Source organism: Erpetoichthys calabaricus, chromosome 13 (assembly GCF_900747795.2).
Source record: "Erpetoichthys calabaricus chromosome 13, fErpCal1.3, whole genome shotgun sequence".
Lineage (NCBI taxonomy): Eukaryota > Metazoa > Chordata > Cladistia > Polypteriformes > Polypteridae > Erpetoichthys > Erpetoichthys calabaricus.
The window spans coordinates 91,163,800-91,187,777 of record NC_041406.2 but is presented as its reverse complement, the minus strand read 5'-3'; the positions used below and the strand labels follow the sequence as shown (position 1 = coordinate 91,187,777).

The window sequence follows — 23,978 nt, the reverse complement described above, 5'->3', positions numbered from 1 at the left end:
AAAAGTAATTGGACAAATTAAATATGTCTCATCCAGGTACTTCTTGGAAGTTGTCAAAGTTTCTGCTTCAACTCCATGTTTCGGTACTTTGTTCTAAATTCCCATGACTTCGTGGTGTAAAGAACTGCTTCATGGCTTCAGTCCTGAATGAACATCACCTTCATTTCCACCAGTGTCCCCGAGTACATGATTCACCATTACATTGAAAGAATTCTTCTGGATCTCCTTTATCAAAATTTTCAAGACCCGCAAGTAAATATTCTTTAAGTTTGTAATTGTTCTATTCTTATTTAGTGCTACAATAGTGTATGTCTTCTTTGCTATGTCCCTCCTTACTCACGTGTTTGCCTCAGGGTGTAACCTTAACTCCGCTTAGTTAGCGAATGAGAGAACTACTTGACGGATTTAGATCTTTTTTTTTTCTGGAATTTGCTTGAACATTCCCGTTGATTTTGCGACTTCTCTCATTGCGCTAAGAATCATATATATGATATATTCACACTAATCCAAGACAAAGGCTGCAGGCCGAGAGGAGGGAGAAGAATGACGTCAGGAGTAGAAAGCTGGGCCGGGCCCTCCTCACTGTCCTGTTTTACTAATACGTGGACGGAGCCGCAGGGGATGGCTAGTTCTTTATATAACTGACGTGACAGATAGGGGGCGCTGTCGTCCCCTTGAACTCTCAGACAACACGTTCTGACACCAGGTAAAAGTCCAATATTATTATTTATTATAATAACAATATGCACAAAGCACCTACACTCCACAATACTCAATAATACAATACACAATTCCTAATCTTCTACTCGCAGCAGCTCAGTCACCCTTGCTCCCAACTTGGCTCACTGCTGGGATCTCCCACAGTCCTTTTAAACTCCTTGCTTCTGTCCCTCAGTCCATGTGACTTCCTAGCACTTCCGGGTCAGATCAAAACTCTTCTTTTCTTCAGCCCAGAAGTATCATTTCTTCCGTTCCCGTGACTGGGAAGTACTTCTGGGCTATATGGAAAGTACCACTCCCTGTTCTTCCCTGCATCATCCCCTGGTGGCCCCCACAGTATCCAGCAGGGCTGTGAATTAAAACTCCAAGGTCCATGATGCCCTGCTGGAATTCGGGGCATCCTCCATGTTACAGGGAGGGCTCCATCTGGCGGCTTGGGGGTATTGGCCGGGATAAACTGCCGGCCATATATCACACTGAGTTCTACTCCTTTTCTGAGATGGCAATTAAAAGATTCCTCTCCCGCTGTTCAATCTTGTGCTTTAAACGCACATCCTGTCACAATTATGCTGTTTTTAAGTCCACATTCTTGTATGACTAAGATTTACTTATCCTTTCGTTATTCTTTTTTAAGCCCACATACTGGACAACAAGATTACCAGGCAGATGTGGTAAAGATCCCCGCTGCATGCATAACAATAGAAGATGCTGAGATGATGGCACGCATGGCACGGAGGAACATCAGGATTGTTCTTCACCTTATGATGGGAGCACAAACCTACCCAGATGCTTTGTCCTACAACACCGTGGCAGAAATTGTGGGCAGTCAGTTTCCCAAGCAGGTATCTGTTATTCCTATTCAGGAATTAAATTCTTCTTCACATGTTTAATTGGTATGGCTATCACTAATTGTCGTGTTTCAGCCAGGCTTTATTCCTTAGCCAATGTGTATTTTCTGGTTGGTTCTTATTTGGTTTAATTGCAAAGTTTTATTCCTTATGTTTTTACCTTATTTCTGTTACATATTTTTATCATTTATTATTTCTGTGCTATGCCATTAGATTTTCAGCCTTGTCTTGTGTTTTGTGGGTGGAATTCATAGTGAGAGGCAAATACAATAGCCATTCCTATCTAACTTGGTCTCATTTACTCCTGTTTGTTTTTGGCATAAAGCAGCTATTTTAACAAAATCTTCAGAAAAGAGAAGATGTGAAAAACTGAGAATCTTTAGTCTTCTCCATGTCATGTATTTGGTCAAGGTTATGTGAATTTTATGGTTTATTGTTATTATTACTATTCTGGATTTCCTTGTTAGGTGTGGGTGAAACCATAGGAGGTGGGACCACCCTTACATTACCACTTGTGAGCCCTCCCTTAGGCTATTTAAATTGCCTTGAAGGCAATTAGTTTGTTGGGGTTTTATGAAAGATTGCCTTATTTTGATGGAATTTCTGGATTTTTGATCGCTTTGTTGTAAGGATTCTGATTTTTGGATACCATATCAGGACTTGTTTGCTGTGGATTTCCTTTTAGGCAACTGCTAAGACTTGATCTTTTAAGCCTTTCTTTGTATTTTGCTATTTTTATTATTAAATCTTTCATTTATAAAGATTCTTCATTTGACGTTTTAACTACAAGCTGAGGGTTTTTTTTTTTTGTTCTTTATTTTGCCCTCTACAATTTCTTGTATTAGGAATTTGTTAGTTTTCGCATACCCCTTGGGGTCAGAGCCATTGTACAGCACCCCTGGAGCAATTAAGGCTAAGGGTCTTGTTCAAGGGCCCGGCAGAGTAGGATCTCTTTTGGCATTCGAACCAGCAACCTTTTGGATACCAGCGCAGATCCTTAGCCTCAGAGCCACCACTCCACCCCGGTTTACGGTCATCCCTCCTCTTTTGGGGCTTTTGTTATATTTTGGCAGTGGCAGACCGTCAGGGCCTGCAAGGCCTTCTCTGCTGGCTTAAAAAATATCTGAATCACAAACTGATGTTAATTATATTTTGTCCATGAATACTTATTAAGTAATTCCAAATAGTCTGTCCGCTTCCTTTCATAGCTTTTCCGATGGTTGTGCTGCTTCCAGACATGTATTTTCGTATTAAAGCATTTAACCAATCACATTTCAGCCATCATTTGTTGCCAGGCAGGGTCAAAGTCAAAGAAGTCTGCCGGGGAGCCTTCACAATCCATCCTGCAGGCCCTCTAACACAAAATAAATGTCGATTTAAACCGTTGCTTCAACCAATCAGATTTTGAGTTGGTGTTACTAGGGCCCTCTTGCAGGCATATGGCAACGTCACCGTATTCAGACCCGTTTATTGGATAGGATGGCGTAAGTATGCCATGGATGATTTTGCAGGAAAATCTCCCACTGATCTCCTTGACTTCCTTCATCAGAGAGCATGGGGTAGCTATACACATTGGTATGTTTGGCGATGACCATTCCCGTGTCCACTGCTTCTGTCGAGTGGACATTTTCAGCCCTAAAGCGAATTAAAACTTATGCCGGAAATACGACAGGGCAGGTTCGACTTTCAGCATTAGCTTCGATGGCGATAGAAAGGGACTTCGTGATGGAACTGAAGCGCACGGATAATCTGCTAGTAATTGAACTGTTTTTGAGGAAAGAGAGGAGGATGGATTTTGTTTACAAATAATCCAAATTTTTGGTGAGTAAAATGTTGCAATTTTCCTAAATAATATTGCAAGTTTATGAGTTATTATTGATATTTATGTGTGTCGCGGCTGTAGCTGCAGTAGAAAGGAACTTGTTCACCCCTGGTTTGTCTATTCAATAAAGGCATTTATTGTGGCTACAGGAGTTATCTATCTGTGATGCAACGGCTCTTCATACTGTATTTCTGCATATTACGATGGTTTTTATAACCATAAATTAGTTTTTGAGGGGCGGGTTGATTCAGACGGAGCACTACTGAAGGCCTAGGTGTGAAATGCACAGTCTGCCACTGTATTTTGGTAATATTTACAGTTGTTTGCCAGCTCTTCATTTTTAGTCCTGTTTCGTCCTTAGGGTTCTGGCTGAAGTCAGGTGAATTTCTGGCTTTTTTGAGTCCCAGCTTTTGGGGGCCTTGCACCCTTTTGCTCTTGTGGCTCTGTATCATGACACTTCCTGTCCACAAATCATTTAAATGATATCCTTGGAAAAGAAAAATATATACAATTTAAGAATGACCTAATGTAGCAGAATAAGAACATTAAGAAGCCATCAAATTAAATCATTTCTGTTATTGGCAAGGATTGGCTTCTAATTAAGCAATTAGGTTAGATCAAAACCTGTGACCAATGCGGCCCTTTGAGAACGAACTTGACCTCCCTTGCCATGAGCAAAGTTACTCAACTCTGATTCTGTTGATCTCATCTTCCATTTAATAAAGAGGTATTTGTGTGGCTGCTCAATGCTCCTAGAATGCCATTTATAGTCTCCCAGGCTGGGTTCCATCCACTGTCTCTTTTCTTCAGAGTTCTTTTATATTTCCATGATGGCACATGATAAGATTAGATATACTTCACAAATCCCCAGGAGAAATTCAAATGCGTACGGCAGCAAAAACACAGAATGCATAGATACCAACTCATAGTTCAGCGTTTCTCAACCTTTAAGTATTTGCAACCCGAGTTTTCATAACAGTTTGAATCGAGCCCCCCTAACGTTTTTTTGAAAGGAGCCCACTAATACCAATTTGTTCTTTTTTAATTAATGATATATCATAGATGCATATTTTATTATACCTACTTAACTTTTATCGACATTTATCTAACTCTATTTTTCTAGTATCAGAATGTAGTTTAACTTAATTTGTTTTGGTTTCAATAGATGTATTTTTCATATTTTTGATTCTTGTTTTCTTTTTTTCACATCTTCGTGCCCCCCTTTTTGTTACTTCATGCCCCCCCTAGGGGGGCCCGCCCCACAGGTTGAGAACCACTGTCATAGTATATATATATATAAGGTAATGGAATAAAAACACCCATCCATCCCGCTATATCCTAACTACAGGGTCACGGGGGTCTGCTGGAGCCAACCCCAGCCAAATATAATACAATAAATATTTTAATAATATAACTGTACTATCTTCCTGTGACTCCTGGCTGGACTGAAGGAAGGAACGTTGGAAGGTAACGTTGAACTGCCTAATGGCAGCAGGGGGAAAAAATCTGCAGAGACGCTACTTACTGCACTATAAGGGAATGAGCCTGTGGCTAACAATACTTCAAGAAAGTTCCTCCTGGAGGATGTTAGCAGAATCATTCATGATGGCATCCATCTTTGCCACCATCCTCTTTTCTAAAATAGCCTCCAGAGTGTTCAGGGTCGGTCCTTTGACTGAGCTGGCTTTTCTGATAAGTTTGCTCAGGTGTTTTGCATCGCTTGAGCTCAAATTGCTTCTCCAGGAAACTTCAGCGTTGAGCAACACGCTAACTACACCTGACCGGTAAAACATTTCCAGTAGCTTGTTGCACACATCAAGAGACCCGAGTCTCCTTAGTAAGTTCAGTCTGCTCTTATACAGCACCACTATTTTGTTAGACTAGTTCAATTTGCTGTTCATATAGACCCCCTGTTACTTATAGCTGTGCACTGCCTACACTTCCTTCCCATGGAGGATGACTGGTCTCAGGCCAGTAGATCAACACCAACTCTTTTTGTCTTTTTGATGTTGAGCTGCAAGTGGTTCTACCTGCACCACAAGACAAAGTCTTTCTCCAGTAGCCTCCTGTACTGGGACTCATCTCTGGTGGAGGAGTCTTCTCAGAAGCTCCGTAGATAACAAAAGGTGACATTATCCTGGAGGGTACTGTATGTTATAGAGACAGGACAGTCCCCTGAAGTGCCCCAGTATTACACACCATCAACTTTGACACACTGTGCTGGAGTCTCATGACTGGAATCCTGTTGCCACTACCCTGATCCTCCTGGGGCGGGTTGGCTGCTTTCTCCATTGTCACACACGTGCGAGTAGGAGGCAGATGAAGGGCTTCAGTAATTGTAATATGGCGAGGTGCACTGACTGTCTCACTCAGTTCCCTGCCGACCTTTCTCAGGAAATCCCACCGGGTTCTGGCGCTTATAAAGACGTCACTTCCGCCTCTGGCACACATGATGACGCCACTTCTGGTCCTGGCGCCTGTGATGATGTCACTTCCGTTCTTGAAGATGTCACTTCCTTCACCAGCCTTTAAAGCCACCATCTTTTCTCACAGTGATCAGTTCTTTTTTGGACTGAGTAGTGAAAACTCTGAAAATTTTAACATTTTGCAGCCAGGGCATAATACGTGGGTAGCCAGTGGCGTAACTTGAGTTCATGCCACTCGGGGCGGGGCTTCAATTTGCCGCCCTCCAACGTATCTGAATATGTTAACCTATGAGAAAAGCGCTATAGAAATGCAAAGAATTATTATTATTATTATTATTATTTAAATAGAAAATTAAAATGACGTATAGAGAAAAATTAAGATACATTTTGCATAGATTTATTTATATATAGAGAAAGAGCAATATGTTTTTCACATATAATTATTTATAAGCATCAACTAGACAAGAATATAGTACAGACGCACTGATAAGCCGTGTTCTGGATTTATTTGAGATTCAGATAATGAAAGTGTAATAGCTCAAACACAACAAAACAGATGCATTTTCGTTGTCTGAAACTGGAAGTATTTTTCTTCTGCGTGATTTTTGACGACACGTGCGAACAGTCCTCCTCACAACAATTCGATTGATGGCCTTGAAGTTACACAGCATGGCATCAGTAGTATGTGTGTAAATGTGTGAATGGTTGCTCATTGACAAGTGTAACACATGTTAAGAAAATTTTCTGTAAATCACATTGCTCTCCTAACGTGTTACACTTGTGCGCACTGTTAATACTCGAAACGTTTACTAGCTAAAGTAGCCGTTAAAAGTCAATGAGCAACCATTCAAAATGCTAGCACTATAAAAACTGCCAGACTTAGTGTTAGTAAATGAAATCACCAAATGTTAGCTGTTTCACAGTAAGTTACATCAATAACGTTCATAAAAGAACTGCTACATCAATGAAGCAAAGTTTTCAAAGCTTGTATTTTTACCTGAAAGATGCAACTCAGTTTTTCTGCAGTCATGTCCTTGTCCCGGAGTGTCACTCTTTTACTGTTCCGAAAAACAACGTAATGGCCCATCCTCTGCTGATGCCATGCTGTGTAACTTCAAGGCCGTCAGTCAATGTGTTGTAAGGTGGATTCTTCGCACGTGTCGTCAAAAATCGTGCAGAAGTACCTCTGGTTTCAGACAATGAAAATGCTTCTGTTTTGTTGTTTTTGCGCTATTACACTTTCATTATTTGAATCACAAATAAATTCGGAAACGTGTGTGTAATTTTGGTCCGTGTACTTTTTGGTATTTGAAATTTCAATTTTAGAAGCAAAAACGAAAATGAAAGGAATTTTCAGATTTTTGTTTAAAGAATTAAATGAGGGAAAATAAGGTATTTTTTAATTCTGTGGTAACAAATAGCAGTCATAAACAAAATTACACATGCTTTTCTGGATTTATTTGTGATTCAAATAATGAAAGTGTTATAGCTCAAAAACAGCAAAACAGACGCATTTTCGTTGTCTGAAACCGGAGGTACTTCTGAGCGATTTTTGACGACACGTACGAACAGTCCTCCTCACAACACATCGATCGACGGCCTTGAAGTTACACTGCATGGCATCACTAGAGGATGGACGATTACGCTGTTTTTCGGAACACTAAGAGAGTGACACTCTGGGACAAGGGCATGACTGCAGAAAACCTGAGTCGCATCTTTCAGGTAAAAATACAAGCTTTGCAAACTTTGCTTCATTGATGTAGCAGTTCTTTTATAAACGTTATTGTTGTTACTTACTGTGAAATCACTAACATTTGGTGATTTCATTTACTAACACTAAGTCTGGCAATTTTTATAGTGCTAGCATTTTGAATGGCTGCTCATTGACTTTTACCGGCTACTATAGCTAGTAAACATTTCAAGTATTAACAGTGTGCACAAGTGTAACACATGTTAGGAGAGCAACGTGATTTATAGAAAGTTTTCTTAACATATGTTACACTTGTCAATGAGCAACCATTCACACATTTACACACATTCACACATTGTTCCGAAAAACAACGTAATGGTCCATCCTCTGCTGATGCCATGCAGTGTAATTTCAAGGCCGTCGGTTGATGTGTTGTGAGAAGGACTGTTTGCACGTGTCGTTAAAAATCGTGCAGAAGAAGAATTACCTCCGGTTTCAGACAACGAAAATGCGTCTGTTTTGTTGTTTTTGAGCTATAACACTTTCATTATTTGAATCTCAAATAAATCCAGAAAAATATGTGTAATTTTAAGTTTATGACTGCTATTTGTTACCACAGAATTAAAAAATACATTATTTTCTCTCATTTTATTCTTTAATCAAAAATAAAAATCTGAAAATTCCTTTCATTTTCGTTTTTTCGTTTTTGCTTCGAAAATGAAATTTCAAATACCAAAAAGTACAAGGACCATTTTCATTGTCTGAAACCGGAAGTACTTCTTGTTCTGCTCAATTTTTGACGACACGTGCGAACAGTTCTCCTCACAACATGTCGATCGATGGCCTTGAAGTTACACTGACATCAGCAGATGATGGACCATTACGTTGTTTTTCAGAACAGTAAAAGAGTGACACTCCGGGACAAGGACATGACTGCAGAAAAACTGAGTCGCATCTTTCAGGTAAATACAAGCTTTGCAAACTTTTCTTCATTGATGTAGCAGTTCTTTTATGAACGTTATTGTTGTTACTTACTACGAAATAAAGGGCATTTTCTCGTTGCCGTTTCTTGCATTTTTCTTTTCTGATGTGTGAAAAAGAACAAAAGGAAAAAAGTAATTGTTTTGTGTTTTTCATTTTTCCCTTTTAAGTTGAAAATCAAGTAAGTGTCTCTTTTTCTTTTTTAAATGATATTTTCTGAAACGAAATTTCAAATACCAAAAAGTACACGGACCAATTTGAAGTTTATGACTGCTATTTGTTACCACAGAATTAAAAAAGACCTTATTTTCCCTCATTTTATTCTTTAATCAAAAATCAAAATCTGAAAATTTCCTTTCATTTTTGTTTTTTCGTTTTTGCTTCTAAAATGCCATCCATCCATCCATTGTCTCCCGCTTATCCGAGGTCGGGTCGCGGGGGCAGCAGCTTGAGCAGAGATGCCCAGACTTCCCTCTCCCCGGCCACTTCTTCTAGCTCTTCCGGGAGAATCCCAAGGCGTTCCCAGGCCAGTCGAGAGACATAGTCCCCTCCAGCGTGTCCTGGGTCTTCCCCGGGGCCTCCTCCCGGTTGGACGTGCCCGGAACACCTCACCAGGGAGGCGTCCAGGAGGCATCCTGATCAGATGCCCGAGCCACCTCATCTGACTCCTCTCGATGCGGAGGAGCAGCGGCTCTACTCTGAGCCCCTCCCGGATGACTGAGCTTCTCACCCTATCTTTAAGGGAAAGCCCAGACACCCTGCGGAGGAAACTCATTTCAGCCGCTTGTATTCGCGATCTCGTTCTTTCGGTCACTACCCATAGTTCATGACCATAGGTGAGGGTAGGAACATAGATTGACTGGTAAATTGAGAGCTTCGCCTTGCGGCTCAGCTCCTTTTTCACCACGACAGACCGATGCAGCGCCCGCATTACTGCGGATGCCGCACCGATCCGCCTGTCGATCTCACGCTCCATTCTTCCCTCACTCGTGAACAAGATCCCGAGATACTTGAACTCCTCCACTTGAAGCAGGATCTCGCTACCAACCCTGAGAGGGCACTCCACCCTTTTCCGGCTGAGGACCATGGTCTCGGATTTGGAGGTGCTGATTCTCATTCCAGCCGCTTCACACTCGGCTGCGAACCGATCCAGAGAGAGCTCAAGATCACGGCCTGATGAAGCAAACAGGACAACATCATCTGCAAAAAGCAGTGACCCAATCCTGAGCCCACCAAACCGGACCCCCTCAACGCCCTGGCTGCGCCTAGAAATTCTGTCCATAAAAGTTATGAACAGAATCGGTGACAAAGGGCAGCCCTGGCGGAGTCCAACTCTCACTGGAAACGGGTTCGACTTACTGCCGGCAATGCGGACCAAGCTCTGGGACCGATCGTACAGGGACCGAACAGCCCTTATCAGGGGGGCCGGTACCCCATACTCTCGGAGTACCCCCCACAGGATTCCCCGAGGGACACGGTCGAATGCCTTTTCCAAGTCCACAAAACACATGTAGACTGGTTGGGCAAACTCCCATGCACCCTCCAGGACCCTGCTAAGGGTATAGAGCTGGTCCACTGTTCCGCGACCAGGACGAAAACCACACTGTTCCTCCTGAATCCGAGGCTCGACTATCCGACGGACCCTCCTCTCCAGGACCCCTGAATAAACTTTTCCAGGGAGGCTGAGGAGTGTGATCCCTCTGTAGTTGGAACACACCCTCCGGTCCCCTTTCTTAAAGAGGGGGACCACCACCCCCAGTCTGCCAATCCAGAGGCACTGTCCCTGATGTCCATGCGATGTTGCAGATGCGTGTCAACCAAGACAGTCCTACAACATCCAGAGCCTTGAGGAACTCCGGGCGTATCTCATCCACCCCCGGGGCCCTGCCACCAAGGAGTTTTTTGACCACCTCGGTGACCTCAGTCCCAGAGATGGGGGAGCCCACCTCTGAGTCCCCAGGCTCTGCTTCCTCATTGGAAGGCATGTTAATGGGATTGAGGAGGTCTTCGAAGTACTCCCCCCACCGACCCACAACGTCCCGAGTCGAGGTCAGCAGCGCACCATCCCCACCATATACAGTGTTGACACTGCACTGCTTCCCCTTCCTGAGACGCCGGATGGTGGCTTCTAAAATGAAATTTCAAATACCAAAAAGTACACATCAGTCATTTTGAATTTGATGGTTGCACAGTACACACACACACACGCTCACCCAATGGCATCTGACTAGTCTAGTGAAGTCGTCTTTGTTCACGCATGCGCATTCCACTCCACTCTCCTTGGCTGCCAGGTTACGTCGATGTCACGCAAACTGTTCTCATTATATTAACAATGGCTTGACTTTTTCCGGACAAACCTCTTACAGTCTGAGTATTAATGTCTCTCGACTTAAATTCAATGGTTTTTATGAAATAACCTGACATTTAATTTGCCATTTTAATCACTTCTATGCGTTATTTAGTCGATGAAAATGTTGCATCAAAACAACATTTGACTTGAAAAGAGAACAGAAGAAGCTCTGAGGCACCCTGTTCACCCCACCATCGTTTCCTCTGTACTTTGCCTGAAGGTGCAGACTTTGATACTTGATGTAAAATACAAATGAAAACTTTCAGAGTTCAGAAAGCACATGTGGCAGCACAAAGAGAAAGCAGTGCCTTTCAAGCCTGTCAAAAGCATCCAGGCAGTTTATTTATTTAAATGGTCTTACAGAAATGTAATGACAGCATTTTTACAATCTATCATCGTATCTGAGCTGCAAATGATACTTATTGGCTTTAAATGCCCTCATTTCTCAGCCTACGGCACCCGTAAGTGTCACGCAGTTAATGGGAGCCATAAGCTCTGTTGGGGATTTCCAGCATCCTTCTCAATCTCTGAGATACGAAGTACAATCACCATGGCTGTAAACTGCAACTGTGACTTTTTATTCAGTAGCTCAGTTTTTCAAATTTGTGACAAGCTTTTATTTTCATGGTAGTTATTACAATTTCTTTTAAGAATCTCTTGAGTGTGAGTTTTGTTAGTATTTAATGTTTTAGAATGGTTCAAATGTATCAGTGGTTCAGCCTTATCCTCACTCCTGTTCCTCATTGCCTACTCGCTATGCTGCTGTTCACATTATTGTACTTTAATTATTTTAAGTGTGATCATAGCATTTCTAAATACAATACAATACCATACAATTTATTTTCATACAGCCCAAAGTCACACAAGGAGTGCCGCAATGGGCTTTAACAGGCCCTGCCTTTTAACAGCCCCCCAGCCTTAACTCTCTAAGAAGACAAGGAAAAAATCCTTGTAGGGGAAAAAATGGCAGAAAACTTGGGAAAGGCAATTCATAGAGAGACCCCTTTCCAGGTAGGCTGGGCATGCAGTGGGCATCAAAATAAAGGGGGTCAATTCAATACAATACACAGAACAGAACACAAGTAATCCTCAATACAGTATAATAGTAAAATAAAAATATTACAAGTACAGAGCAGAATTTAACAGTAGATGATATCACATAGGCGGCACATGGCGCAGTGGGTAGCGCTGCTGCCTCGCAGTTAGGAGACCCGGGTTCGCTTCCCGGGTCCTCCCTGCGTGGAGTTTGCATGTTCTCCCCGTGTCTGCGTGGGTTTCCGTCGGGTGCTCCGGTTTCCTCCCACAGTCCAAAGACATGCTGGTTAGGTGCATTGGCGATCCTAAATTGTCCTGTGTGTGTGTGCCCTGTGGTGGGCTGGCGCCCTACTTGGGGTTTGTTTCCTACCTTGTGCCCTGTGTTGGTTGGGATCGGCTTCAGCATACCCCCATGACCCTGTAGTTAGGATATAGCGGGTTGGATAATGGATGGATGATATCACATAATATGATTTGGATTTGTTCAGATGTGAATGCCTTCTGATTTATTTTCCAAACCTGGTTTAGTGAATTTCAATTTTTTTGTAGGGACCTGGAGCTGATCCCTTTTAAACCCTTTAGGGTCCCTTAGGACCCTTTTAAAGTTTCAATCCATTCTTCCATTCATCCAATTCCGTATCTGTGTAATCCTCGGAGGAGTACTAACATGAAAGGTGCGGGTCTTGCACAACATTACTGCTTCAGGGTCCTGCGTTTGGACCATATTCTTGGTCACTGCCTGTTTGGAGTTTACACCTTCTTCTTTGTCTGTTTGGGTATTTGAACTTCCTATAGACATATAGGTTATTTTAATTTGTGACTCTAAATTGTATAAATGACTATGTGCACTGAGGCCCAAACCCAAGACACAGCAATAGACCACCCTCTTTTAGAATAAAGTTAAAGAGATTTATTCTTACAAGGCACTTTTCAATCACCTCTCTAGAAATTAGCCAGAAAAACACTTCTGGGCCATTGAAAAATTAGGGAGGTCCTCCCCTGACAGTACTCTCTATTGGTCCACAGGGACCCCGACAGGGCTGCACTTCTGAACTCCAACTCCCAAGCACCCCTGCGAGTATCCTGATTGGGTTACCATACAAGGACTACTGCCACCTAGTGTATAGGGGATGGAACCTTTCCTGATTCTCTTCTCAGTCCGCCTCTGAAGGCACACCAGCCGGGGTACAAATTTACTTTCTTGTCCCGCCAGCCAATTCTCTTGCATCACCGCACTGGCACCCCCATTCGGTGTAATGAAATATCCTCTGTTCTGGCCGGGATGCCCGTTCCCCTCCTACAGCATATGTGTGCCCTTATATGGGGTGCCTTGTACCCATTACTGCTGTGGCCTCCCCACAGCTGTGAATTAGATAAGCAGGTTAGAAAACGGGGGGGGGGGGGGGACTTTGTTTGGATTTTATGAGTAATCATTATTAAATGTAAAAACTGATTGGTTAAATGTGCTCCTTTGTGGGTGTAGATGTGCATGGATGGCTCCATGGTGCCCTGACTGGGGTCATTTCCAGCTCTCCGCTCCGCCTAGTGCTGCCGGGATAGGCTCTGGCCCCTGCAACTCTAAATTGGTATAAAGATGATAATATGGACATGTATGAAACTGTACAACGTTTCCTGTTATCTTCTAGGGCACATTTTTTCAAAGATACTGTATCTGTAATTACAGTTTGACAAATCAAAGGCTTGCTTTCAGATAGAAAATTACATTCTTACTAATTAAAATTGGAATTACAGATAACTTTAAGTGTTGGGATTGAAGATATCAAAAAATGTAATTTTAGTCATCTAAAATGCAAGTCAAAACATAACTGAATGGCTCTGTAATGGATAATGAAGATATGTAAAGTAAATATTTGAAGAAACTTGTTTTTCATAATGACCATTCCTACCTACAAAAGGGTGTAATGCAATGCTGTTGATTGCTTTGGGCAAGGTGTTTCGATAATCTCACTAATAACAACAAAATATATTTGAACGACTTACTGAATTCCATCCATCCATCCATCCATCCATCCATCCATCCATCCATCCATCCATCCATCCATCCATCCAATTCAAAAAGAACTGGCCCAGCTTCAGAACTGAGTGAACACCTGGAAAAGGATTTTGGGGTTTATGCTGACACATCATTTCATCATCTAAGCAAGCTATTAAAAAGGCAAATAATATATTAGTTTAAATTGTAAAATCTGTTGGGATAGATAGAGATATAATAATATCTATATATATAAAATCCCTATGTGCGTCCAGGTGTCCGTGTGTGGGTGTCTTCTGGTGAAGTGAGCATGCGCGGGGCACGGTGCGACTCGCGATATTACTGTCAGAGAAAGTTAGAGGCGTTTTAGGAAATACAAACCAGTATTACTGCGAGAGGAAATTAAAGGTACACAATACAGTGACGCATATTACAGCCACATACAAGCCAGTATTACTGTCAGAGGAGATTAAAGGCATATTACCAATGTGCACGCCTGTATTACCACCAGAGAAAATTAAAGGTTTATTACAGACGTACAAGCCAGCGGACGTACAAGACGGTATCCTTCAATAAGGGCGCGCACAAAACGGCGAGCCTCAAAAGGGCAACCTCAATTGGGCGCAGCGAATAAAGGCGCGCGTAAATAAAGATCTGCACCTTTGTTGCTCTTCACATATTCCAGAACCATTTGAACTAAATTATCTACAAACGCCTTTATTCGCCGCGCTCAATTGAGGTCGCCCTTTTGAAGCTCGCCTTTTTGTGCGCGCCCTTATTGAATAGAGCCGTGCAGGACAGTATTACTGTCACAGAAAATTAAAGACACACAATACATGGCAGCAGCCCACGAAGAACGGTCAGCTCAGCAAGTAAACATCAACAAAAGAAAGGCTGAAAGAAAGAAAAATACAACCAACAAAAAGAATGAGGTCAAAGACTGTTCCTACTAATGTTTATGCACTACTGTTCTAGCGCCCGTTATTGTAACGGGCTAAATGACTAGTAATATAATAATAATAAAATATAATTATATATTATAATTATTGTAATATATTATTATAGTTATTATAATAATATAATATATCCATCCATCCATTATCCAACCTGCTATATCCTAACTACAGGGGCATGGGGCACACACACACACACAGACACCAAAAACACACTAGGGACAATTTCGGATCGCCAATCCACCTAACCTGCTTGTCTTTGGACTGAGGGAGGAAACCCACCCAGACACGGGGACAACATGCAAACTCCACGCAGGGAGGACCTGGGAAGCGAACCCGGGTCTTCTAACTGCGAGGCAGCAGCGCTATCACTGCGCCACCGTGCCGCCCCTAATATAATATAATTCTCTTTAATAAAACCCCTGTGTGCGTCCATGTGTCCGTGTGTGTGTGTCTTCTGGTGAAGTGCGCATGCTGCAGGGCACTCTTTAATAAAGGACATCATTGCCGGGGAGAGTGCTGATTGGGTAGTCGCGGCCAAGGCGGAAGTACAGGGAAGGGCGGAATGAGTGGCAGAGTCACCGGCCTCTAGCAGATGCTTCAAAGGCCGCCTGACGCGTCACACAAGACAGAGAGGGCGGGACCTATAAAATATCGCGCGGCCGATACAATCGGATTTCGGTAAATGAGGTAAGCAACATCTCCTGGAAGAACGGTCAGCTCAGCAAGTAAACATCAACAAAAGAAAGGCTGAAAGACAAAGAAAAATACGAGCAAATAGATCGATTTAAGAAAAAGGAAACGAGTGTCAGAAAAACACTAAAAGATAAAGACTCAGAAGAGCAAATAGATCTATAGAAGAACAGGAAAATGAGCGTAAAAAAAAATTCTCAAAGAGAAAGACAAAGACAAGCAAATAGATCTATTGAAGAAGAGGAAAATGAGCGTCGGAAAAATGCAAAAGCACACAGAGCTAAAGCTAAAATAAAGAGAGGTAGGAGAAGAGATTTTCAAACAGACACAACACATCAATCAACAGCCACAGAGGAGAGGATAAATGTGATATTAATTATACTTACTGTATTGTCATATACGTTTCTATTTTATTTTTATTATTATTTTACATTTAATATAGACTGTACCTACTAATGTTTATACACTACTGTTGTAACGGGCTTAATGTCTAGTATAATATAATATAATATAATATAATATAATATAATATAATATAATATAATATAATATAACAGAGGGATGTTATGCTCAGACTATATAATGGACTGGTGAGACCACATCTGGAGTCTTGTGTGCAGTTCTGGTCACCACACTACAAGAATGACAAAGCAGCACTTGAAGCTGTGCAGTGGAGAGCAACCAAGTGCATCATGGGACTTGTGGACATGTCCTTCTATGACAGACAGAGAGAATGAAACTCGTTTTTTCTTCAGGCAGACGAGACTGGAAGACCCGGAGTTGGTCCCAATGCAGTTTCTCAAAAGCATTGATAAAAAAGATCCAGCAAAATTCTTTCAAATGGTGAATCACGCACCTGAGGACACCTGTAGAAACTGAGGGGAACTGAAGCCATGAAGTACTTTGCACTTTGTCAGAATCTCCAACAAATTACGGAGACATGGAGTTGAAGCAGAAACCTTGACAGCCTTTAAAAAGTATCTGCATGAGATACTGGGACAGCTTAGCTATTAGCTAAATAAACAATGCCGACAGACTGAATGGTGTCACAAACGTGCAAATAGCAGACAACTAAAGGGCCTGAATAGTTGTAATTCCATGCCTAACCAAGGGGCAGTGAGGTGCATTGATTGTCTCTCTCAGTTCCTTACAGACCTTTCCTGGGAAATCTTACCAGGTTCCGGTTGTGCCTATGATGTCACCTTCTGTTCCGATGCTGCCGATGACGTCACCTTCGGTTCCAATGCTGCCGATGATGTCACTTCTGGTTCCAGAGCTGCCAATAACATCACTTCTGGTTCCAGTCCTGATGACGTCACATCCTCCACTTGGCTTTAAAGCTGCCATCTTGTGGCAGTAGTTCAGTTCAGTCGTGGATCTAGAAACATCTCTTGTGTACTTTTTCAACAATTTGCAGCCAGGTCACAACATACAGGTGGCTGCCCCAAACCTTCGTGATGTCTGGGAGTGTTTATTGTCACAATGGTCTCCTCTTTTTTTATGTTGTTATGTGACAACAACCCAAGCAGGATAAACCAAATTCCTCTTTGCTCAGGAATAATCTCCACCTCTTCCTATAGGTTTCCAGTATCTGTGACATATTAACTGTTTAAACTGTAGGTTCTATCATTGAAACTGTTGAATATAAATTGAAGGACGTTATGCACAGACTACATAAGGCACTAGTGAGTCGTACTGTAAGCAGATCTTCTCACCACGCTCCAACAAAGACATAGCAGCACTTGAAGCTGTGCAGAGCAATGCAACTAGAGCAGGAATGTCAAACTCACTATCATTGGTGGGCCGCGGGCCGCATTGTAACAAATACTATTATACTATTATACAAAGTTACTGTAGCTTTCTTTCCAATACTGAAAACTTTAAAAAATGTAACACTTAAAAGTATAAAGAAAATCAATTTATTTCCATTCAATCTCCATACAACAGCGTACAATTAGAGACTTAGCCTTTTAGCTAGGTCCTTATATAGGAGTCTTACAGTGTGAGATCTATTTCTTTTCTCCCGACACTTGGCATCTCTTGTTAGTAACCAGTTCATCAACATCAGGCTTGAAATCTTGTGCAGCTGCAACTTTTATAAAGGATGAAAGGAGCTCGACATTAAGTCTTGAGCGATGTGGGGTTTTGGTAGCTTTCATTAACGAAAACAAGTGCTCACAAGGCTTCCGAACATAGACCGTACTCTCGATGCCAACTTACGCATCTGCACATACGAGGATGGCAGGTAAGAATACAAGCCTGGCACACCAACTTCATTGTATTTTGCCTTCAGAATCGAATCTGACTGCAGTTCAATCAGCTCCATTTGGATATTCTCAGGCGCATTCTCAACGTTGTAAGAGTAGGGTGACGTAATCCGCGCAAAGTCCTGTTCATGTGAACTGAAATCACGAAAATGCTCACTGAATTCATTGCTCAGTAATTCAAGTTGGAAAACAAATCCTCCAAAAATCAAATTTTACTTTACTAAGTTTACTTCAAAGTTTATATTGTAAAATAAGCCGATATGCAAAAAGCCCCCTGACCTACGCTAATTTTACAAACTGAGAATCACAAAAATTTGTTAATAAACAACTCACCAACTTCTCGCGTCCGCTTCAGATCTTCAGCTGTAGTCTGCAGTAACTGTTCGTTACAATACTACATAAAACTAGAGCAAAAAAACAGTGAAAATATGCGAGCTATTAATAATAATAATAATTCTTTGCATTTATATAGTGCTTTTCTCACTACTCAAAGCGCTCAGCGATTGCAGGTTAAGGGCCTTGCTGAAGGGCCCAACAGAGCAGAGTCCCTTTTGGCATTTACAGGATTCGAACCGGCAACCTTCCGATTGCCAGTGCATATCCCTAGCCTCAGAGCCACCACTCCGTCCTAAGGTATTACTACTCGTGATGGTCAGTTCTGCCCAGTGGCCAGTCTCAGCAGCCCAGCCAGTAGTGTAGCCTGCCAGGCTACTGCAGCCTAGCACTTCAGTTGCTGCTCATTAACTTTGGTCAAGGCCCGTGAGGGTGGGTGGGGTTGGCAGTGTCATCCCTAGGGTATCAAGGAGCTGACGCCGCAGCTGCAACTATACTAGCAGATGACGTTTCCGGTACCGTAATGCCATGGGAAAACGTGCTTTTGTCAGAAGGCAGATGTAAGAAAAGTCAATCAGTAACGCAGAAGATGCAGAACGATTCAATCACAAACGATAGTAATCATTTTGTACAAGTTTAGCGCTAACTAGGATCTGTCATGCGGGCCGCACAGATTTCTGTTCACGGGCCGCATGCTTGACATGCCTGAACTAGAGGCATCCCAGGACATGATGTACTGTGACAAATTTAGTGAATTAAACCTCGGACAGAGGAGACTGTGTGGGGACCTAACCCCGATCTTCAAAATTTTTACAGGGAATGGCAGGCTTGACAAAAATACATTTTGGATCGCCAAACCAAGGTAAAAACATTGGCATTAAAACAGAACAGTAGCCACCAAATAACATGGGCTGACTACCTTCCTTCTAGGTTACAGAAGAGCGCCTTGGCTCTGGTTACTCGGACATGAAGTGATGCCTCCTTCCAGGCTCTCATGCTCTTATGGCCAAGGAAGCGAAAGAGGTTGGAGTCAGTAGGCCTCGCTGGGCAGTTTCTCCGTACTGTGAAGAAAAAGGAAGACAAGACCGTTGGCGACAGTGCTCCCTCTCAGTCTGGGGTGGAATTACATACTTAGGTGGGACCCAGAGGGTAACTCTCTGATGTGCATGCGTGACAAAAGGCACATCCAGCAGAAGTCTTTCAATGTAAGGGTGAACCATGTACTCAAGGATATCAGTGGAAATTAAAGGGAAGTGCATTTAGGACTGAAGCCAGGGAGCAAAGTGTTGTGGGACTCTGGAGGAATCTACCAAGACATGGAGTTGATGCAGAACCCTTGACAACCCTTAGGAAGTTTCTGAAAGAGATATTAGCGATTAGCTAAACAAACAAGTCCGATAGACTGAATGGTCTCCTCTTGTTCGTCAGATTTCTTATGTTCTCATCCATCCATTTTAAGCCCATTTATGCACTTCACATTTGTGAGGAACAAATGTCTACCCCGGTAGCATTGGACACAAGATGGGAATCCGTCTTGGGTAGGTCTCCAGTCCTTTACAGGGTTCTTTTTCAGACACAAACACTTGTTCATGGTGGGGTCAATTCGGAGTTGACACTTACCCTAACACGCATGTCTTGGGATGCTGAAGAAAAAGCCAAAGAGACGTGCAGAGACTTTGCAAAACCCCACACAGGCAGTGTCTCAGGCCAACATTCGAAACGGAGATGGTGGCGCCGTCGGGCAGCACTGTTAACGACTGTGCCACAATGCTGCCAGTTTACTGAATTGCAGTATTTACCAATTCTTCTCTTCTCGGTTCCCAAGTGCTTCTGCAAGAAGGATTTCTGTATCAGATTGTTTGTACAGCTTTATATAAAACTCTTTCTTTTGAGGCATTATCATCTGCAAATGAGAAATGAACCGAGCGCTTTGAGCGAAATGAAAATCGGGGGCAGTAAGACCTCCGTTTTAAAAGCTGCACTGCGAACTTCCGATCCGGGAATGCGATGTTAATTTCACACTTCACCATTCAATAGTTGCATTTTCATTTGTGTGGCTACGCATGTGGCTTTAATGGAATGCTTTTATTTTATACATTTGCTGGTTATTTTGGGTGGTGAATGCAAAAAAAAAAAAAAAATCGTTTTTTTTTTATTACATCAGTTTTATGAATTGTGTCATAAATGTATAATGAGTTTTTTTGTACTTTATTCCATGTTACCCCAGCTATAACATTTTCTAAAATGTCTTTGTTCACTGCAGTGTAAACATCTCATTAAAAGCATTGCATAGACTAGCTACATAAGATTAATATACCGTACTTTGGAAGGCCTTTACAGAAGAGTCATTTATCAGGGGGCCGGGCTTGCTTTCTTGCTTTCTTGCTTGCTGTTGTTTTGTGCCATCTGCATTTGCAATTGTGGAGTATTCAAAGACCATTTACAAAAAGGCACGCTAAATTTAGTGTGAATAACAGAAAAATATTGACACAGGTGTACTTTTGACAAGCTTGGAACAGGAAAGCTCTAATACTGCATTCATACTGTACAGAGATTCAACGTTGGCTCAAGTGAAGGATTTTATAATACTACGCTACCAAATCTTTGTGCGTACTTGCACACAAAAGATGTATTTATTCCCAGAACTGGGTAACATGTTGAGCTTACTTACTATGCTTTAACATCTGCTACCATGTATTGTGATGATTTTGTACCAATTTCATGAAGAAAGATTGTTCTGTTTTGTTGCAACTGCTTATGGGAGGCCACCAAGTGAAGTGAGTCGTCTCCTCCCTGCCTTAATTCTCTTTTCTATTGTAAAAGACAAGATAAAGGTTTGGGGATCCACCCCGTATATTGTGTGAAGTTTTCCTCCGTAGTCTCAAAAGACTAAGTCCTGAATGGAAGTGACTGGGGAGGGCAAGTGACTACTTTTATAGGTGGTGGAAAGGGAGAGGAGGGTCTAACAGGACACTGGTGGAAGTGAGGTCAGCAGGAGGGTGTGGTCTGGAGGAGGAAGTGGAAATGAGTTAGACTGTAGTCAGTCCTCTCTTCTGTGGTTCTGCAGAGGAGCGAGAGGAGACGTTAGTGCGCTTCATCAACCCCCTGTCTGGCGTTTTACCCTTAGTTAAGCCCATAGTCTTCCTCCCATGCGCACGTGTGTGACACTATCCATTCACTTATTCTTGTGGGCTCATTTATTAAGTTACTCAGCTAGTTAAAGAATTGCAGGAACCTGGAGCTAATTCTAGAAGCACTAAATACAAGGCCGTAGCCAAACCCAGAGGTCAGTCAGTCAGTCATTATCCAACCCGCTATATCCTAACTACAGGGTCACGGGGGTCAGCTGGAGCCAATCCCAGCCAACACAGGGCACAAGGTAGGAACAAATCCTGTGCAGGGCACCAGCCCACCACACACAGACACCCACACACCAAGCACACACTAGGGACAATTTAGGATCGCCAATGCAGCTAACCTGCATGTCTTTGGACTGTGGGAGGAAACCCAGACACAGGGAGAACATGCAGACTCCCCGCAGGGAGGACCCGGGAAGTGAACCTGAGTCTCCTTACTGCGAGGCAGCAGCGCTATCACTGTGCCACCCGGACTGTCAAGGTTTAATGTTAAATTCACATAAGTGTTTGCTTAATTTCTATAGAATATCAGTTTCTTATAGCTGCCTAGAATATGGTATAGCCTTTTGCCCCCTGTAAGTTGACACAAACTTTCTAACTACAGTAAAACATTGGATTGCGAGTAACTTGGTCTGTGAGTGTTTTGCAAGACGAGCTAAAATTTTTAATAAATTTTAACTTGATAAACAAGCGAGGTCTTGCAATACGAGTAGTACATATACGCTTTGTCTGCCGAGCCTCACGTGATCACAACGTGATCTCACTGCGGGATTGTGGGTAATCGTCTCCCATGCTCGGTCTTAGTCGGCGTGCCTCTCTCATATAATCAACATCCATACGAGCATATACTGTTTACTATAGCATGGTGACCACGTGTGTGTTCGAGTGTCCCGTGATCACAACGTGATCTCACTGCGGGATTGTGGGTAATCGTCTTCCATGCTCGGTCTCAGTCAGCGTGTCTCTCTCATATAGTCAATATGCATACAAGCGTATACTGTTTACTATAGCATGGTGACCACATGTGTATTCGAGTGTCCCATGATCACAACGTGATCTCACTGCGGGATTGTGGGTAATCGTCTTCCATGCTCAGTCTCAGTCAGCGTGCCTCTCTCATATAGTCAATATGCATACGAGCATATACTGTTTACTATAGCATGTGTATTCAAGAGTCCCATGATCACAACGTGATCTCACCGCGGGATTGTGGGTAATCGTCTTTCATGCTCGGTCTCAGTCGGCGTGCCTCACTCATATAGTCAACATCCATGCGAGCGTATACTGTTTACTATAGCATGGTGACCACGTGTGTGTTCAAGTGTCCCATGATCACAACGTGATCTCACTGCGGGATTGTGGGTAATTGTCTTCCATGCTCGGTCTCAGTCAGCGTGCCTCTCTCATATAGTCAACATCCATATGAGCGTATACTGTTTACTATAGCATGGTGACCACGTGTGTGTTCGAGTGTCCTGTGATCACAACGTGATCTGACTGCGGGATTGTGGGTAATCGTCTTCCATGCTCGGTCTCAGTCGGCGTGCCTCTCTCATATAGTCAACATCCATACGAGTGTATACTGTTTACTATAGCATGGTGACCACGTGTGTGTTCGAGTGTCCCGTGATCACAACGTGATCTCACTGCGGGATTGTGGGTAATCGTCTCCCATTCTCGGTCTCAGTCGGCGTGCCTCACTCATATAGTCAATATCCATACGAGCGTATACTGTTTACTGTAGCATGGTGACCACGTGTGTGTTGTAACGTGCGAGTCCCTGTCATGCACCTCAAAACACGAGGCTGAGTCTCAGTACTTTATTCAGCGTGAAACAGGAACAGCGCGGTTATTTATTGTAACGGGATTTACCACTCTCCTATACACAGACACAGCAGTCAGGCCAGGTCGTGACCAGGTAGTACTGTTCTCTGCATTTCTAATGTTCCTTGCATCACCCATCAACAGCAGGGGCTTATAGCACAACCGCGATCTTTTCGGATTCGCTTTTATGGCAAACTGCTACAGCGCTGGGAGCCTACGGTTGGTTCGGGACGCTCTTTTCCGCATGTCATCCCTTTTTGGGGGGAATCCCAAAAGAGTTTAGAAACCTTACAGTGCGTAAATCATTTTTATAAAATGTTGTGTCAGGCAAAAGCCACTGTCATTGGAGAGGTTTCCTTGATAAAGTCGCAAAAAAGAAAAAAATTCCAGTGAGCCGACAGATAGCAGGGATTCCGTCAGTTAGAGTGAAAGTCGTCCTACACAATAACCCTAACCCTCCTCCTCTTCTCTGTTATCTCTCTCACACCAGCCATGATTCTTCTCAAAGGTAAAGTGCAGGTTAATTTGTTTTACATATTTTTACTTTATATTTTGTATTAATCATTTTTATATGAATATTTTTTGGGTGGTAGAACGAATCATCTGAGTTTCCATTATTTCTTATGGGGAAATTCGCTTTGATATATGAGTGCTTTGGATTACAAGCACGTTTCCGGAGCGAAATATGCTCGCAAACCAAGGCACCACTGTATATCTGTATAACAGAGAGTTAATTAAGCCAGTGTGGAATATGGCCGGCCGTTCATTCCGGCCAATACCCCCAAGCCACCAGGTGGAGCCCTGCCTGCAACATAGAAGTGCCCCGAGTTCCAGCAGGGCATCATGGACAGCCCTGCTGGATACCATGGGAATCTCCAGGGGATGCTGCAGGAATTCCCAGAGACT

At 42.8% G+C, this 23,978-nt stretch overlaps 1 protein-coding gene across 2 annotated transcripts in view; it reads left to right on the top strand.

The window, feature by feature from the left end:
- The window catches only part of LOC114663484 (carboxypeptidase Q-like), a 579,359-nt gene that overhangs the window by 235,311 nt on the left and 320,070 nt on the right, over nt 1-23,978 (top strand). For both annotated transcript variants that reach the window (XM_028817238.2, XM_028817240.2), the window contains exon 4: nt 1,355-1,562. In XM_028817238.2, the coding sequence (XP_028673071.2) occupies nt 1,355-1,562 (208 nt within the window). The remainder of the gene's footprint in view (nt 1-1,354; nt 1,563-23,978) is intronic.